This window comes from Tachypleus tridentatus, chromosome 13 (assembly GCF_004210375.1).
Source record: "Tachypleus tridentatus isolate NWPU-2018 chromosome 13, ASM421037v1, whole genome shotgun sequence".
In the NCBI taxonomy this organism is placed as follows: Eukaryota; Metazoa; Arthropoda; class Merostomata; order Xiphosura; family Limulidae; genus Tachypleus; species Tachypleus tridentatus.
This window is the reverse complement of record NC_134837.1, coordinates 19906523-19926695: the sequence shown is the minus strand read 5'-3', so window position 1 is coordinate 19926695 and position 20173 is coordinate 19906523. Positions and strand designations below refer to the sequence as shown.

General features: G+C 35.3%; 2 protein-coding genes across 11 annotated transcripts in view; both read right to left on the bottom strand.

Moving 5' to 3' along the window:
- The window catches only part of LOC143236737 (lysine-specific demethylase 3-like), a 113898-nt gene that overhangs the window by 51824 nt on the left and 41901 nt on the right, over positions 1-20173 (bottom strand). For all 10 annotated transcript variants that reach the window (XR_013019732.1, XM_076475202.1, XM_076475205.1 and 7 more), the window contains 2 exons: positions 15424-15641; positions 10721-10876 (listed from right to left, as the gene is read on the bottom strand). Coding sequence is in view for 9 of the 10 variants with exons in the window: in XM_076475202.1 (XP_076331317.1) it covers positions 10721-10876; positions 15424-15641 (374 nt within the window). In the remaining variant the exon portion in view is untranslated. The remainder of the gene's footprint in view (positions 1-10720; positions 10877-15423; positions 15642-20173) is intronic.
- Positions 495-3341, bottom strand: LOC143236739 (uncharacterized). Its single transcript, XM_076475210.1, has 2 exons — positions 2974-3341; positions 495-2767 (listed from the first exon to the last, which is right to left on the bottom strand). The coding sequence occupies exon 2, from the start codon at positions 2673-2675 to the stop codon at positions 2322-2324; it is 354 nt and encodes a 117-aa protein (XP_076331325.1). The 5' UTR covers positions 2676-2767; positions 2974-3341; the 3' UTR covers positions 495-2321.

The following is a 20173-nucleotide window of genomic DNA, read 5'->3' as shown; positions in this document are numbered from 1 at the left end:
TACCTCTCTATATCATCATTCGTTTGGGCCATATAGATTCTGATGCAATGAGTAAGCAAATATAATTATAACTTGACTGAGTGTTTCAGAATTTTGCTATTTAAAAAATAAACTCAATATATAGAAAACTAAATTAGTTTTAAAGATTAAAACTTTTACTCAGTTACGTAAAAAACGTACTTGTTTTTAAAGACAGCAAGTTCAATCTAAGACAGTGGTTTCCAAACTTTTTCTTACTGATAACATCCTAACCCACCTAACTTGATATTCATGACAGTCTTGCTGCCATATGCAATGTTATTTTATGTAGGTTCTTTTTTTTTTCCACATTATTAATTATTCTTCATTTGGTGAAATTCTCATGTCACCCCTAGCAACATGCTAGTGAGTTACAACAAACAGTTTGGAAAACACTGAATTAAGGTGTAAGCAACTGCCTACTGTAGCATTTTTCTATAAGAAGCCAAATTTCTTATTTTAAAATTGTAGCACTACTATGCTTTTGCAGAAAAAAGACAACACTCAAACAAGGAATAAAATTCAATAAGTTTATTGAAATTTATTTTATATTAATAATAAAGGGTTCCATTAACTTGAATGCAACTTTACCATCTGAACATATTAATCACTACAACTAATTTAGTGATTCACCTAACTGTAAATGAACTGGTTTCAAGAATAAAGCATAGTGGTATTACCTACACACATTTGCAAAAACATATAGCACATCCTTATAAAGCCAATGTATTTTACAAGTTTCTACTAGACAAAAGAATACCTATGGTTATCTGAAGATGATTATAGTTAGCACATTATGAAGAGTGACAACACATGTGGCCAAATATTTGAAGGTAAACATAAACTCCAGAAGATGGAACCCTCCAACAGTCACACTAGAATTAACAATAATGTACAAAATAGCATTAAACACTACACAGTATACAATACCCCTAGTTGTTAAACATTAAATGAACATGCAAAGTATGCCATCTACTGATGCAAAGACACATGTTTATACATCAACTGAAACACAGCATCAAAAACATTTCTATTATAACAACTGCAACAGATTAACTATGAAACACAAATTCTGTTCCTGGATAGTATGTGTTATTTCTTAATTGCTTATGTTGTAAAAGTACAGAAAATGGCCATTATTCCTTTCAAACTTTGCTTTTGTGACCTGGATAACGAAATTTAGAAATTAACCTATTTTCTATATAAAAAATTTGCACATTTTCATTTACATAAGGTCTGAATAAAACAACATATGAATCAAGAGTTACATGTACTTATACTAAAATGTTTAGAAGCGAGTAGTGTTTCGAGATTTACGACTGTAATGTAAATCACTTTCATGTATCAGCCTCCACATATAGTCTCCCATCAATGTTTCGTTATATGCTCCTCAGTAGCGGCATTCAAAGTCCAGTATATCTTGGTGGAAGTGCTTGCCTTGCTCTTCTGAGTATGCTCCCATGTTTTCCTTGAATTTATCAAGATGAGTGTCAAGGATATGGACTTTCAGGGACATCCTGCAGCCCATTTTGCCGTAGTTCTTCACCAGATCCTCAACCAGTTCCACATAATTTTTGACCTTGTGATTGCCCAAGAAGCCCCGAACCACTGCGACAAAGCTGCTCCAAGCTTTTTTTTTTCTTTCTACTGAGCTTCTTGGGGAATTCTGTGCACTCCAGGATCTTCTTTATTTGTGGTTCAACGAAGACACCAGCTTTGACCTTTTCCTCAGACATCTTAGGCAAGAAGTCTCAAAGGTACTTGAAGGTTGCAGACTCCTTATCAAGAGCTGTGACAAATTGTTTCATATGACCCAATTTTTATGTGCAATTATGAGAACAATCTCCTGAAGGTCTGCTAGCGGCTCACACTTGACACTATGCCTCTCCACAGAGAACTTGGTCTGTTGTGGCCAGTGCTTCCTGTTTTAGTGCTCTGTGGTATCCCTGCTGTCCCAAAGGCAAAGATAACAGGGAAACTTGGTAAAGCCTCCTTGGAGACCCATCAGAAATGCCACCATTTTGAAGTCCCCAATAACCTCCCAGCCATACTCATCATACTTCAAGGCTTCTAGCAGGTCTTGATGTTGTTGAATTTCTCTTTGAGGAGCACCGAATTAGCCAAGGAAGAGACGGACACTTATTCCCGTTATGGAGCAGCACGACTTTGAGGCTTTTGGATGAGCTATCAATGAAGAGGCACCACTCATTCGGGTTACAGGCAATTCCAATTGCCTTGCACAGACCAGATACAATGTGGCATAAGCAGAGCCCATCTTGACAAGGGAAGAAGCTTGAAAAATGTCAGTGACACTTCCTCTGACTTGCGACTTGCACACTTTCATCTAACAAGCCACACTCCTTGAGCCTAGATGTCAAAAGCTCTGTATTCAACTTTGTTAGGCTAAGATCTCTGATCAAGTCATTGAGGTCTCTTTGGTTGGGGTAGTATGGGTTTCTCTCACCAGCTGCACCTCTAAAATTGTAATCTGGATCTACAACATCTACCTGCTCTTCTGAGGATGGTTGCTTTCTCTCTGGCAGAGTGAGTGCAAGGAGTTTAAGGCAGTTTGGCTCTGGGGCAATAGATGATGGAAGGTCCAGATACATAACAGCAGATGTGTTCTTGCCAGCCCGATGTTTGTAAGGGTCCACCATGCAGAAGTAGTAATTGCTTGAGTGGTCAGTAGGTTCACGTCAAATTCTTGGAATAGCAAACTTCATTGCTCTCTTTTCCCGTCTGTACCATCCTGCAAAAAAGCAAAATAAAATTTTTATGAAAAATAAATTTATTTCATCTACAACTAATGTGTAAGAGGTTCATGCAAAATATTTTAAATGTGATATTTGTTTCTATACTATTTGAAATTAAAAACAATATTTAAATTATGAAAGGTCTAAAATTTGTATAATATAAAATCTTACTATTTAAGCAATCAAAAATTGTCCATCTTACCTTCTAGAGTTTTTTTGCAGTGTTCACAGGTAAAATAAGGTTCCCAGGGTTTGTCTTGATCCCTGACAGGCATGCCGACACATGCCTTGTAGGCTTGACACATTTTAGCAGATGCTGCCACAGACTACGTTTTTGCTCTTGTCTTGATAAATTGGCCACATACATAGCAGAATGCATCTGGAGAATGCTTGCAGCTTCTTGATGCCATATTTGATATGGCTGTGTGTTCACTTAGGCAGCTAGAACTAAACTTTATGGTGAATAGTGAGCCCCTGTATATATAATACTATGGAGAGTTCTAGAAAATTCCAAAAGGTTCTTCAAAATTCTTGCAAGTTCTCTATCAGCTACTCAGCACTGAATCTACTTGGAATGTTCTGGAAAATAGGTAAATTTGAAAATTTCATTACCCAGGTCACAAAAGCAAAGTTTGAAGAGAAAGTAGGTCTTTTCCATTTACTTTAGGCAAAGGCAATTGGGAAATAACACTTTCTGCCCAGGAACAAGAAAAAGTAAATATTTTGTTACATAGTGTTATAGATCTAACAGAATACACATTATTTAACAATACATGAAGAGTTATTATAAATCCTATCTCTATGGTCTTTCTCTAAAGTGCCATTATTAACACAGCTCAGGTTTTATAGATTTATCTGACCACTATCTACTTGTTTCTACTTTTTACCTGTTATATTTTCTTTCCCAGTAGGTTCCCCACTTCACATCTTTTGCTTTTCTTAATATTTTCAATATAACCCATTTATAGTTCCATTTTTCATCACATGACTACTGTATCAATCTATCAGCAGCTCCTGACTTCTACCCTCACATGCACTCAGAAGAACAAACTGTTTATTGTGGTATCTTTCTTACACAGTAAAACTCCTGCATTCATTCCCTTTCACTATAAACTAAGTCTGACTCAAGTGTCTACATATAACACTACCATTCAACCATGTAACATGGAACATAATGCAATCCAACTGTTTTGTAGCAGCATCTGGAAACCAATTGCCATCTCTATCATGAACATTCATAATATGACACTTAGCATGCTAACCATGATAATATTCTTGTTTGTTTTCTTTATCAACTAGACAATCATGCATCCATACAGGTACGAGGTCTGTTCAAAAAATATACGCAGACTGTTTGAATTGCGCAGCTCTAGTTGGTTCCAGGGGAATCCGCTTGGTGTTGCTAGGTTTGCACAGATCAGCTGATTACGACGCCATTTTCCGATTGCAGATATCTTCATTTGTGTATTAGCTACGTGGTTTTAAGTGAAGTGCGATTTTTTCGTTTGGCGGATTTCAGAATGAATGACCTGAAGGAGCAACAACTTGCTGTGAAATTTTGTGTTAAACTTGGAAAATCTGCAACTGAAACTTTTGCTATGCTTAACACGGCTTACGGTGATGTTGCTATAAAGCGTATGGCATGTTTCAAGTGGCATGAACGTTTTAAGGATGGTCGACAGTCCATTGAAGATGATGAGCGTCCTGGACGTCCTTCCACGTCAACTGACGACACACATGTCGACAAAATCAACACCCTGGTGCGAGCAAATCGACGTCTGGCTGTCAGGGAGCTTGCTGAAGAGTGTGGGATATCAGTTGGATCTTGTTACGAGATTTTGACCAAAAAATTGAAGATGCACCGCGTTGCTGCAAAATTCAGCCCTCAGAACTCATGAGTTTTTGGCCAAACACTCGATCACTGTTCTTCCCCACCCCCATACTCACCTGACCTTTCTCCTTGCGATTTTTTCTTGTTCCCCAAACTCAAAAGACCCTTGAAAGGAAGAAGATTTGAGACGATTCCAGAGATTAAGGCAAATGCGACGAAGGAGCTGGAGGACATTATAAAAGAAGCGTACCAGGACTATTTCAACAAGTGGAAACACCGTTGGGATAAGTGTGTGCGTTGGGAAGGAGAGTACTTTGAAGGGGTCCCAGACCTGTAACTTCTAAATAAAGTACATTTTGTTTTATGACGTCAGTCTGCGTATTTTTTGAACAGCCCTCGTATACCAAATTCAAGGGTGTATACAGTGTTGTACAGTATACAAATAAGAATTATGAAAATTTGGCTGGGAATGTACAATGTGACATTTTCTTCAAACCATCTCTGACTGCTTTTGCACAGCCCATTAGACTAAACCATTACAATAAGGTTTGAATGGAGCTCTAAGGACATTTCATACCATTTATGTTTTGGAATGCTTAACTAGTTAAAGACAGCCACTATCACAAACAAAGGTATCATGAATACTGTATAAGAAAACATTTTTTGTAAATGTTAAATAATAAATTCTGATACTATGGGTTTATGATAACCATGTCTAACTATATGGAATATGCATCTGTTACCACTACGAACATTCTATTAAAATTCAGACTGGCAAAATGAATATATAAAAAAAGACCATAGTTTATGAAGTCATTCCCACATACCAAGTGGATTCATTGTAGCCATGTTTCATACATCTAACATGCAGTGCTACATCCTTATCTATACCGTACTGCTATATATATACACATGACATCTCCTTACTGATTTCATTACAGTAATGCCTGTATTTCACTCATATTGTTCTTTAATAATAATTTATCAACTCTGAAATGAGCTAAAATTTTTCAACCCTGCATTTTTACCTGAACAGAATCACAGAGTAAAATCACAGATGTTATTTAAAGTATAACTCAACTCAACCAATATTTTTCCATATCAATGGTACTACTTTACCAAATTTTTTATTTAATTAAACAATGCATCAAAAAAAAAAAGAAAATAGCAACACACCAAAAACAGACAATATTCTGTAACTAATATACTTTTGCTGGATTTCTAACTATGCAACAGGAGCCATTAAAAATACAGCTGATCTGATCAATGTGTTTCCCAAAGGATGAAAGTTTGAGCAAAAGGTGAAATATACAATTCTCTGTGGAGAAAACAACATAATACAAAAACATCATTTGATAGTTTAAAACATTGTCTTGTTATTGGTTACAGTTAACATAGTATCAAACTTCAGACAGAACTGTCAATGTCTGAAAGAGTAGATATGACAGATAGGCATGTCAAGAGGGATGTGATTTTCTAGTTTATGGCTCTATAACTAGATATGACTGAAGGGTATAAAACTTATGCTTTGCCTGAATGATGAGAACATTATATAATGAATAATTTATTAGATTTCATACTTTTTAATGAGGTAGTAAATACATTAAAGAAGGGATGTCTGAAGGGCAAATGTTACAATTATCATACTTGGAGAAATTCAGGATTTTGTTTAATATATTATTTTATAAAGATAACAATTTAAAACTTGTATAATGTTAAAATTTGGATTATTAGCTTTGTTTTATCCCAGTTTTATTCACATAACATCAAAATAAAGTAATTTAATTAAATTCTGAATGTAACTCAGAAAACCTCATGACATGCACAGAAAAGGATGCCTCTAACAAGAGGGTCAAACAACATGAAAGCATGGATCATGATAAACTGTCTTTTTAAGAGAAAGAATCCCAAATCAATACAGATGTCAGAAAAACAGGTAAAATTAAACAAACTTCTATAAACAAAGTGACAACAGGAATCCTCAATAGCCACAGCACTTGAAATTCTTTCAGGCAGAATTAAGACACATTAATATACGAGATATTTTTTATTGTTTTTACTGATAAAATTAACTATATTTTGGTGCATCAGCAATATCAAGTGCAAGATGTGCATTTAACCAATTCACTTTTATTACTCATCAGTATCTGTTCTAGCCTACCCTCTGTCTAAAACTTAATTTCTTAAAAGTATGTAAATGTGCATAGATACATATATATGTGGTGTATTTGGCTAAGAATTCTTCTGCAGCAAGTGTCTGTGACTTATTAGTGATAAAATTGATGATGGATGAATAGCACACACTCCACTTGTTTTGAAATAATATATTCAAACCAATTTAATGTATGCACAACATTTCTCTACACTGTGTATATCATAGTTGTATCTTAAATATTCTACAGTTCTCTTCTTGTCAAAAGTCCATTCAGGTTAATCTAATTGCTTTAGAATTCAGTTGACAAGTCAACCATTTTACTCTATTTTCATCAAACTAGTATCACTGTATAATTCACTTATGCTGGCTTGTGAGTTATCACAGTTATGTCCTGAATTTCCCATATATTTTTTTTACACTTTAAATAATCGTCTGCTTTTCATCAAACTCCACACAAGCAGATTCAGTTGCTTCAGAACACCCTTTCATGAGACAAACTATTCTAAAATGTCAGAAAACTGTTAATCTCACTTTTAACATATAAACTATTAGGCTGTTCACTCCTATGTCTGTTAGCTTTATGTTTTCTAACTTTTCTCTGACCAAAACTATCTTTCACTCAGCTTTACTTTTGATTCTCTTTCCACCCTGGTCTCTCATCTGGTCACTGTTATTTATTTCACTAACTGAAGTATTCTAGAAGTCTCCATAACCTCTGTTAATATCTTAAAAACACAACATCCAATAACTGTCTGCTTGTAGCTCTCATGTTAAGAAAAACAGAAAACAATCATAAAATATTAACTCAAAAAAATTAATACTACCTGTATCAAGCTTTTTTTTATATTTGACAAAGACTGTTTCTATTTCACATACTAAGCCCTCTCATACAGTCTACACTAACATTTACAGTTCCTTTGTCAGCTTCTATTCATGTAAAGCCTCCAATATGGTTTCATTTTGACAGGATCCCTAGTCTTTATTTTGGTCTTGTATTGTCTGTACTTCCCAATCTGTATCTCTATACTGACAGAGTATATTTTGTTCCTCTTTCTCCTTGTGCATTTCCTCTCCATCCAGTAGGTCCTTATCTTCTGTAACCCAAGTTATTGCCTTTAGATTCTGCTTATATGACAGCTACACTTGCCATGTCTACCTGCACATCAATAGCTACACCTGTATGGTCGTCTTCTCTCTCAAAGCACCTCTTCAACAGAATGACATGGTAAACAATGGCTGTTCCATCAACTTTCACTTTAAAGTGCATTCTTATACTGTGAAAGGTTCTTTCCACTACCAACTAAGTTTATTGTTGATTAAGACTAAAACATTCTGCCCAACCTTGAAACATCAACCCTTGGCTTTCTTGTTACAGATGAGTTTTTGACTGCCTTTGGGTTTGGTCTCCCCAATAAAACTGTTTTGAAAGGTCTGGTACAAAACTCCATTCTGGTCCCTCGTTTTGTATGTCTCTTTCCTCCTTGTTTTGTGTTTGTCTTCCTCTCAGGTGCTGTCCTGAAGTTTTTGTAGTGAAGAGTCTTTCTTCTATACTTCCTTAAAATATTTTACTACCCAATATATTTTTTGTCGCCAAGTCATATATTAGTTCCTTGGTAAACATGGCCTCAAGTTCTCTTACATAATATGGAGTATCCACCTGCACTTTTTCTGTAGGAAACTTTCTCATTGTTCCATCAATTAGCACACACAGGTGTACCTTGCCTGTCATCTGATCATCAAAAACAAGACTGGTTCTCACTGTTGCACTGCTGCACCCATTGTCTCATAGAATCATTTTTGTGTCCCCAAAATATCCTTCATTTACTGGCATGTTGTGATTTATTGTCATCTATCAATGTTTGTCACATTCACTACTGGCATTATCAATTCATTTGCTAGCTTATGCTGCATTAATAGATGTGCATTAATCAATCATGTAAATCACAGTTCCTTGTGGTAGTGAATCTGACATGTTATCTTCATTCTGTTTCTTCTGGCAGTAGCATCTATGGTTCCAATTATTCTTGCTTCTTACCAATGCTATCTTTGCAAATAGCTCCAGCTGCTTTATGTTGAGATTTCCAATGTTGCTGGTTGATAATGGACTTGCACTCCTTTGCAATGTGTTCCATTTTATAAAAAACAAAGTAACTCTTTTTCCTTCTATCCATTAACCTCCTGTTGCCTTTGGTAAGCTCTTGCTTCTGGTGAATCATCACTGGTTTCAACTTTAACTGGATATTCTTGGAGTTACCATTATACTATCTCCATGGGCTTCCACATACTGTTCTTCTAGCTTGATCAACTCCTCCACATCTTTTAGTGCTCTCACCTTTAGGAACAGTTTTGAACAACACACAATCATGAAATGTTCACATACTAATAGGTAGGTCTACCAGTCCATTGAAACTACTGCCACATTTCCTCATATCAGTCCATTTTGCTAAGTACTGTCATAGATGTGCCACAAAGTGAAATACAGTTTCTCCAGTATTGGATTTGACTTCTCTGAAGTTGTGATGAAAACTTTCTTCAGTAACTTCACATTATTTCAGGGAAACCACTTTTAATTTGTTATAGTCCATGTAATCTTCTGACTTGATGATTGCATATACTTATAGTCCTTTTTCTGTGAGAAGTGGGTCTTGTCAAATTGCACAGTCATTTCTGTCCAAGTTCTGACTTTGGTTGAATCTTTCACACCTCTCCAGAAAAGCACCAATGTCATCTCTCTGTTCATCAAATTTGGACAGCTTGGGTTGGCCAGCCCTGACTTCATTGTCACTCTTGGGCCCTTCTTCCTTTTGGTTGGGTGAGCTTTATAATCTCAATTTGTGATCTTATTTTCTCTATTTCTAGTCTATCATCCCTTGCTTTTTTCTTCTCAGTTTGTATTCTCATTTTCTCTACTTTCAGTGTCTACTTTCTCTCACTTTCAGTATTTCACTTTCCTTTCCTTCTTTAAATCTTTCTTCCTCTTTTCTCTGCCTATGCTTTTCTTTTTTTAGTTATTGTTGTTGTTTAACAACACTTGTAGTTCACTGTCTTTTAACCCAACACACTCTCCTCTTTTCATCCACTCATCAAAATCTGACATGGTTAGAAAGCATAGATTTAATATTAATTAATACTACCAACACTAAACAGTCTTTTTTATTTGACACCCTCAAACTGAAATTCTTTCAGGCAGGATCAGAGTAAATTACAAATACATAATTGATGTGGTCAAATACATCAATTAATGGGTTTGACCTCTTTATTCCAAAACTGTAATTAACTCTCAAATTGGTCAAGAAATAACAGAGCTATGAGCCAAAACTTTGTACTTAAAAAAAGAAAAATTCAGAGCCATTATATGAGTTGCTACACCATGGCTAAAAAAAGGCCCACCACAATGATCAGTAATTTATTACAAGTAAGCTTCTATGGAAATCAATAACAAGATGAAACAAACAATATCAGAGAAGACAAAGTTGAAAAAATAACCACTACAGCAAACTGTGTTTCAGCAGAAACTAATTTTTATCAAGATAAAACAATATCAGAAGAGAAGGTAAAATAAGGAACATAAGGTGATTTAGTAGATACAATCATACATCAAGAACAAGTCATATCAAAAGATAGAATGAAAAATATTATATGGTAGACTTGTACTCTTTGGGTGAATATCTTTTGTTGAGATTAGAAAATGTAATCAAAATTGTAAAATAACAATACATGTACCATATAATTTAAATTGTTAATATAAATTAATAGAAAATGCATCAAGTAATTTTTTTTAAATTAATAAATATTTATACTTTAAATGTCATTGCAATTGAAAAAAATTATCGTAAATTTGTCACTCTTTTAATATCCAAAGAACTACATACCTTAACACTGAACATTTCTGCTATGTTTTGTTAATGGATTCTAAAATAAAATGTTTTCCATTTAAAAATCAGATGATTAATATTTACTAACCTTTTACTGTTCCATTCTTTCTTGCCTTGTAACAGTCTATGCAGACAGCAAAACCACATTTACGACATACCCAGTGAATGTTGAACAAAGTTGTTGCACATACATCACACATTTCTCGCACTCCCTGCACTACACGTTTCCACATTATTGTCTTATCTGCAATAGCAATAGTTAAATCATTTATATTTTAAAACAACACTAATCCTTTGGAAAATTGTACTTGTTGATTCCTCAGTTATGTCATAAATATGGCATATCGACAAAATATAAAAGCTCTAGGAATATTGATTTAACATTCTAAATAGGATTTAGCTCCACTACTGAATACTTTTCATTGAAATTTTTGAAAGTAAAAACTTTTAAAGGTTCTATGAAATGTGGTAATTCAAAAATATCAAAACCAATGTTTTAAAGATAAAATAGTCTTCAAAAAATGGTAATTATATGCACTCACAAAACTGTGAGAAAACTTTAGACTGCAGCTGGTACTAAAACAAATTACACCAATGATAACAAAAGCAGTAAGGTAGACATAAGCTACAGACTCTTAAAAACATCAAAGGTGTCAAAATAATATATTTATTTTAGAAAATGTTTTGTTAAAATATGGCATTCAATGATGAAAGTATAAGTATTTGTAAGTTTCCATAAAAGCAAAATTCGTAAGAGATTATTATTCATTAGTTGCAAAGAATTATGAATGCTTACCTACAAGTATATTAAAATGCCTAATTTTCAAAGTATTTGAATCATACCTTTCTGTATATTTGTTTTCACAATATATTTTATTTCTCTGTCACTTTTTATACTCTTTTTGATTTTAAGTGAATAAAATAAAAATTAATAAAGATTTTAAATTACAGGAACCCAGCTTTAATATTAAGTGTAGCTAACAATAACTCCTGGAAATTAGAACTGCTATTATTAAGGGTAGAAATAGTGGATCTAATTGTAAAAATCAGATTATATTAAGTAACAGATTTCAATCTTTAGCTTGAACAGATGAGGAACTATGGGATGGAAGGAAAAGAAATAGTTAATAACAGGGATAGAAATGAAAATTGTAAGAAGGTTATAAATATAGATGGTGGAAGCTTCCCACACTCTAAATGTTAAAAATTTAGAAAACATCTAACATGGAATAAATATATGTATATATATATCCACATTTCTTCGCAATTGCAAAATATTGGTTTTTATATTTTTTTTCTATCCAACTTTAGCTGTTTGATAAATTTTAAAAATTAAAGAGGTTACAGTTACAGGTGATTCTTTGTTATGGAGGAAAGAATGAGGTTTTGCTTGTGCAGTGTAAAAATAATGAAGGAAAGAGTGAGGTTTTGCTTGTGCAGTGTAAAAATAATGGAGGAAAGAGTGAGGTTTTGCTTGTGCAGTGTAAAAATAATGGAGGAAAGAGTGAGGTTTTGTTTGTGCACTGTAAAAATAATGGAGGAAAGAGTGAGGTTTTGCTTGTGCAGTGTAAAAATAATGGAGGAAAGAGTGAGGTTTTGCTTGTGCAGTGTAAAAATAATGGAGGAAAGAGTGAGGTTTTGTTTGTGCAGTGTAAAAATAAAAAGAGTGAGGTTTTGTTTGTGCAGTGTAAAAATAATGGAGGAAAGAGTGAGGTTTTGTTTGTGCAGTGTAAAAATAAGCTGATGATTCCCCAAAGTTCATTTTAATTCCTGCTCTGAGAACACAGTCGGGGAATTTAGTGGTTTCTTGAAACAAGAATTTTCTAAAGTAATAAAAGTATGAGAAAATATTAATTATATCACTCTTTACAAAGTCTAGAACAACACAATAAATGTGGTAAGCATTTGAATATGAGTTATCCTCCCAGGGTGGTTGGAATTTAGCAGTATAGATGTACAAAGTGTGTAGATACATATAAATATTATTATTATTTGTACTCATAAATGCTTAATTTTTAGCTATATTTTCTTAAAATATAGAATAATAAGTTAAAAAATACAGAAAAATAATTTCTAGTAGTACTTACAATGCTATAAAATTGATTTGTGGCCATACATCATACCATTATGACAAAGTATTTGTACCCCTGAGTCCCGAGTAGTTTTTTGCTCATAACTTAAAAAGTATCATGATTAGACTAACAGAAGTATGGTATGTTATAAATATTATACTAACATACACCTACATATATTTTTATGTAAATTAAATGACAAATAAACTGTTTATAAATAACCAAAAATAGAAGGAGCAGAAAGTGTTCGTACAATTCAGAACGTGTGAAAAAACTGATATTCCTGTAAAAATTTTGTTTAGTTTGGTGAATAAACTACATTATACCATTCCAGAACTAGACACTGGGTTCATAATTATTGGAATTTAGCCAGCAAAAATGTACTTCCAGCAATTTAGCGCCATCTCTGTCATTATCTGCTTGGTCATCATAGTGAACAGGAAACAACTGTCCAGTGATTTAAAAAAATGAATTATTGTGAAATACAAGTCTTGTGTGCTCTTTCCAATATTGCTACACAACTTAATGTGCCAAAATCTACTGTTCAAAGCATAATTGCCAAGTTTGAGCTTAGAGGATCAACTGCTAACCTCCTCGTTCGGACGCCCCACCAAAATTCCAGAGAGAACCAAGAGGATGGTTCTCAAAGAAGTTAGTAGGAACCCTCGTTTAACACGTAATGACATACAGAAACTGGTAAGGGAAACTGGGGTTGAAGCAAGCACCTCTACAGTTAAGAACACGTTATGCTCTTCTGGGTTCAAAGCATGCCGTCCTCGTAGAACTCCATATTTAAAACCTGTTCATTTAGAAGCACAATTGAGGTATGCAAGAAAACATGTAGATAAACCCTTTATGTATTAGAAGAGTATTCTTTGGTAAGACAAGACTAAAATCGAGTTTTTAGGCCACAATGATGTTCGCTATATTTTACGTAAGAAGGGGGAACAAAATCTTCCAAAGAACACCGTCCCTACAGTTAAACACATAGGTGGCTCGATCATGCTGTAGGGTTCCTTCATCTCTTCTGGTGAAGGCAGCCTTCACTGTGCCAATGGAATCATAAAAAAAGAAGAGTACGTTGATATATTAGGCACTTACATCAAGAATGATGCTTGGAACTTGTGGCTTGGGGGTCGTTGGATCTTCCAGCATGACAATGACCCTAAGCACACATCAAAAAATGTGCAATCCTGGTTGCAGAGTAACCACATAAGCATTCTGAAGTGGCCATTGCAGTCACCCGATCTCAACCCAATTGAAAACGTTTGGCATGAGTTGAAGACAAGGATTCATCAGCATCATCCAAAAAACTTGCAAGAGTTGGAGGCCTGAAGAATGGAAGAAAATACCAGTAGAATACTGTCAAATGATCATGAAGGGCTATGAGGAGAAATTGTGCCAAGTAATTCACCTGAAAGGCTACACAACTGACCATTAAAGTAGACACACAAACACTTTCTGCCCCTCCTATGTTTGGTTATTTGTTGTTCAATTTACATAAAACTTTAAGTAGGTGTGTGTTAGTATAATATTTATGATACACTATACTTTCATTATCCTAATCACGATACTTTTTAAGTTATGAGGAAAAAACTACTCACAACACAAGGGTACGAACACTTTCTGTCATAACTGTATATCATACACCATAAGCCTCATTTATTCTCTCACATAGAAGAGAAGACTAATTTTTTGTAAATTTAAAAGATGCATTATAGAAAACAAAAAAATATCAAATTACTGTACCCACACATATAAAATCACTATAATTTATTTTCCTTTTTAACTAAGTTATATTTGGATTAAAAATTACTTTTGTTCAGAGCCATGATTTAGTCAACAGACTTGAACATTTCAAGTTGACTTTCTCTTTTGAGCTAGTTCTAAATGACTGTCAAATTTTATGTAGTTTCAAATGTGCTCTTTTTGTAAGTTATAAAAATATATTTAGGAGAAGTAGATGTGAGTAGACCAGAGGTTTCAAAAGAATGAAGAAATAGGAGGGGTTACTTTAGTATATTTGTTAAATGTATTGACATCTCAACAAAGTAAAAGGGCAATGATGTTTATATTTTATATTCTAACTTGTCAATGTCTGGGATTTGAGTTTTTAATTCACTAACCACAACAGACATATGGCAGGCATAATAAATTATAAACTAACCAAGAGAACATGCCATGTAAGTCATTAAAAAAGGATATTCGGCACTTTGTTTTTAAACTTTTGTTTCAAATTGAAACATACATAAAAATTTAAATTACTAACTACATTTTGATGTCAATTTTACTAACATGCATGGGTAATAAAACTGTTTAAGTTTTGATAATAACTCTAAAAACATTGCTACACGAGTTCTTTAACTTGTCTAATTTTGACAGGTTAATTTTAATGAGGGGATTAATACTGTACTGAGAACAATTAAATCTTTAATAACAGCATTGGATCATTATAAACCCATACAACTTGGTGTTAATGTTTAAAAATTGAGCCCTTTCTTTGTGGGGATAAAAGAAACTATATCTTGAATAGAAGAAACAAATTATGTTTCTACTCTTCACTGTAATGTTTTCATTATGGTGAAACTGATGAAAAAGTAAATTTTTAACAGTTTAGTTTACTAATAGAGCTGATATTGGTAATATTCAGTCCCATATCAAATATCAGATTAATAAATATAAGTTGTTTTATTAAAAGTGTTTAACTGAATGAAATTACTCTCAGACATGTGGAGACCCTTTGCTTCCTGTTCCTGGTCCACTAAGTCACAGAACTGGTCACCCACATGAGTCAATAAAAATATGGCAGTCTCCAAATCCAAATCATTAGGAGGAGAATCAGCAGGAGGAATCCACAACCGCAGATCTTCCTTCGATGCATCTGCTGGTTCAGAGAAGCCTGCACTGAGGATTGCCCCATTTTTTCCGCATTTCAGCCTAATAGTAAATGTTGCATACAAAGGTAAGAATTTTAACTTATAAATCTGTAACAAAACTCAGATAAAAAGTTGTTAATACACTAAATATATAAAAAAAATCAAATAGCAATTTAAGTAGGTTGGTTGGTTGATTTAGTATTTTATGGCACAAAGCAGCTACGCTAACTGCACCAAACATCCAGTAAAAAGTTAAAAGTAAATTTAGTAAAATTCATAAAAGTAAATTAAGGTAAAACAAAACAAAGTTTAAAAAAAATCACATAAATAGCATAAAACCAATGTTTACATCTAGTCTACAATGTTAAGAGAAAACTACAGTTATTCAAGTTGTAAAGGACTTTCTGTAGTGTAACTGTAATTATCATAACTTGCCAGGAAGACCAACAGGTTATTACAAAAACCACCATCATCATAATGACTAACCAGTAGTTCAAACAGTGGCGTTAGTCACCTGAAGTTGGCCTTTTCATTCCTGGTTTCGAGTTATTTAATGTTATGGCCAGTTTCTGATTTCAAATCAATCTAGATGAACTGTGATTTTTAAAAGGGAGCCACATTAAAAAGGTGTAATGTATAAATTAAAAAACTTAAATGGCATTAAAAAGATTAATGGATTTTAAAAAAACTAAAAACATTACCAAGATGGACAATGTCACCATCACCAATAACACTGTCTAAAGTTATGGAGAAACCTTGGGACAGAACATGTTTAAAATTGTGCCATCATTGAGAGTCGTAATGACAACAAGAAAGTAAAATGTGGCCAATTGTGATCTGAGTGTTACTTTAACTACACATTAGTGCAGCAGTTCCAGATTAAAGAAAATGATGAGGTAAAAAGCTGTGACCAATGAGTAGTCTAGTTAGAACAACTTCCTCTTTCCAATCCTTATGGAAGCAATACGGCCAAAGTCTAATATAGAGTTTTACTTGGAAAAGCATGATTTCACGTTGTTCACTCCAAAGCAATTGCCAGCTGGTGATGAGCCAAGCTTTGAATACAGGACCATAGTCCATGTATGGGACAGGCACAGCAGTGATATTGCCAGAGCAGATAGACTTAGCTGCAGTGTTGGCAAGCTTCTCTATGATCCAGGATAAGACAAATGGCATATAGTTCAGCAGTGAACACAGAAGCTGTAGAAAGGAGTCTGCATGCAACCACTGAACTACAATAAACCATGGCAGAGCCCACACAGTCACCTGATTTCGAACCATATGTATAAATAGGAATGGAAGAATGGTTCAAAAAATGTTCAGCAAATAGCAAACAGTATTTCCAATCAGGAGTGTCTACTTTTCTCAGATGACTTAAAGATAGGTCACAAATGGGGACTGTAAGCCATGGTGGGATGGGCTAACCAGTAGATACAGCAATGTTATCCAAGGACAGACCCAATTTATCCAACTGTGCCTGGATATGAAGGCTAAAAGGAGCAATGACAGACTGCCTGTTCTAAAAAAGTTTGGCCCACTGAGGAAGGAAAACAACCCCAGGTGGGATGCTTTGGTAAGATACAAAGTTTTGAAGCATATAGTAAAGATAGTTGCAAAATGGAGAAGGTGCAAAGAAAGTTCACGAGATTTTATGTATAATCTCTGAATTGTGGAGGTGCAAAGAGCCCCAGTGCAAAGTCCTTGATGATGAATGGGATCCAGCATCTTTAAGACTGAGGGTCTGGCAGAGCCATAGACCAGTGATCCATAGTCGAGTTTCGATCGAATAAGAGCACAATACATCTTTAACATAGAACATCGATCTGCTCCCCAACTGGTGTAAGAGAGGACACAGAGGATGTTCAGTGCTCTTGTAAATTCGACCCATAGCAGCTTGGTATAAAAGTCAGCTTATGGTCAAAGATAAGCCCCAAGAACTTTGTCTCAAGGACCATAGGCAGCACAACTTTACTGATACAGAGTTCAGGATCAGGGTGAATACCCCATTGGTGGCAAAAGGTCATGCAAACGGTTTTAGAGAGAGAGAAGCCATTTGCTATGGTCCACTTCAGTAAACTATTGAGGGCAGTCTGTAGCTGCTGCTCAATATACCTCGTGTTCAATGACTGACAAAAGATGTGAAAGTCATCAACACAGAGCCCATTTGCAATAGTGAGAGGGAGTTCTTCAGTGATGCCATTAATTTTTATTCTGAAAAGTGTGACACTTAGAATACAGGCCTGAGGGACTCCAAGTTCCTGTAGAAAAGAATGGGAAAATGTCAAACTCACACAAACTTGGAATTTCTGTCCATTAAAATTTTTTAATAAAAATGGGCAAATGGCCACGAAACCCATATATATGGAGGTCTCACAAAATGTCATACCTTCATGTTGTATCATAAGCCTTCTCAATGTCAAAGAATACTGATACAAGACGTTGTTTGAGAAAGGCTTCTCTGATTGACATCAAGTCGAATCAGGTTGTCCATGGTGGAGCACCGTCATTGGAACCCGCACTAGGTGGGCGAAAGGAGGTTGTTGGATTCGAGGTACCAAACAATGTCTTACAGAGGCTGCTCTTCAAAGCAATTGGACAGTAGTTTGAAGGAATCTTGGGATCCTTCCCAAGCTTAGAGAAAGGTAGGACAATAGCCTGGCACCAGGCATCAGGAAAAACATTCTCCTGCCAGATCCAGTTAAGAACAATCAGAAGAATAGCAAGAGAAACAGGAGATAGATGCTGCAGCATCTCATAGTGTATATCATCAGGTTCAACTGATGTACTGCCAGACCAATGAAGGGCCAGTTTGAGTTCTACCAGTGTAAAGGGACGATTATAGTCATACAGACAATTAGCTCGATAAGAAAGAGGTGATTGCTCTGTCCAAGTCTTGATGCTAGATACTTGGCAAAACCTTTCACCTCGAGTATCGGCGATGATCTGGGTATCAGCCTTTTCCTGGCCATCAGAGAGCAAGACCAACAGGGGGGACAGAATTATATTGCCCACTGATCTTTCAAATCTTGTCCCATATGACTTTGGAGCTGGTGGTAGAATATATGCCAGTTGCGAACTTAATCCAAGATTCCTTCTGGCTTTGATGTCTTACCCACTGAGCATGTGCACAGGCCCAAAGGAAAGCAATGAGGTTCAAGAGTGTGGGATATCATTGTAAAGTATTGTACAAATAAAACTGCTGAAAGGTGACTGTATCGGCAGGTTCCAGGAATGTTTCCTGTAAGGAAAGACATACAGGATGGTAAGAAGCAATCAGTGTTTTGATGCCATCCAGATTAGAACACAAACCTCGACAGTTCCATTGTATCAGGATGGCCATTTTTTATTTACGTGTAGGCAAATTGGGTGGAGAACCCTTCTGTTTATGACCACTTTTTTTTTCTTACTGTCCTTATTCGAGGGAGGTCTGTCGACCTCCATGGATCCAGCTCTGGGTCGATTGGGCAGGTCTTTGCTGTTGGAAAGGGATTCCAGTGACAGAGGACATGAACAAATGATTGTTTTGCATCTTGGGGTGGGAGAAAAAGATGTATCTGAAGAAATGCCTGTATTTGGAACCAGAGGATGTGGATCTTGGGGTTTGTTGGAATGTATGTAAGGAACAGAGATAGGTGTTGATTCATCAACTTTTTTAACCATGGAGGTCAAAAGACTTTTTATTTGTTTGGAGAATGATTCTTTTGGAGGAACAGTGAGATATGTCTGCACTCCCATTGTAGTTGTGGAACAAAGTGCAGCAGCATACATCCGAGATGATGAGGTGGACAGCAATTTTTGAGCCTCAGGATAAGTAATGATATGAATTGTTTTCAAATGCTGCACCTCTTTTCCTTCCAACCATTTAGGGCAAGAACAAAAGTAGGATGGGTGAGAGCCATTGCAATTGATGCAATGATGGTCCATTTCACACTCATAGGCATCATGGTCCTTTGTATTGCAACAAACACACGTCAAGGAACCATGACATCTTTGAGTGACCAAACCACTGACACTGGAAACATTGGAGAGGGTTTGGAATGTATGGCCATTCTCTGCAATTAAGATAACTTGTCTCGATGGTGGCAGACAGACATGGTGATGTAAATGTGAGAATCAGGACATTGGTCAGCACAATAATTCCAGCTTTGCAAGTAGATATACGCCTCACTGCAGAAACTCCTTGGGTGGAGAAACCAGTGAGAATCTCTGACTCTGGGATATTCTTCCAATCCCTCCTCCTGATGAATTCAAAGTAGAATGAGGTGTAACCTCAATAGGTATATCCCCAATTGCCTTTAAATGCAATAGGAGTTCACTGTGTTGAGGTGTGGATGTTTCCACCAATATGTCACCAGATCGAAACTTCTTTACTGACTTTGGAGAGCCACCAAGTCCCTTTAGTCCCTTCTGAATAAAAAAGGGAAACATATGCCCAAAAGATTTGTCTCAAAGAGAATGTAATATAAGAAAATTAGGTACATGTGTTACAAATATTGAAGATTGCTGCACAGAATCTTCAAGACATGGTCATTTATCTATGGACTGTTTTTTCACAATTTTATTTGGTGGAGCCACAATAAAAAACGAATATTT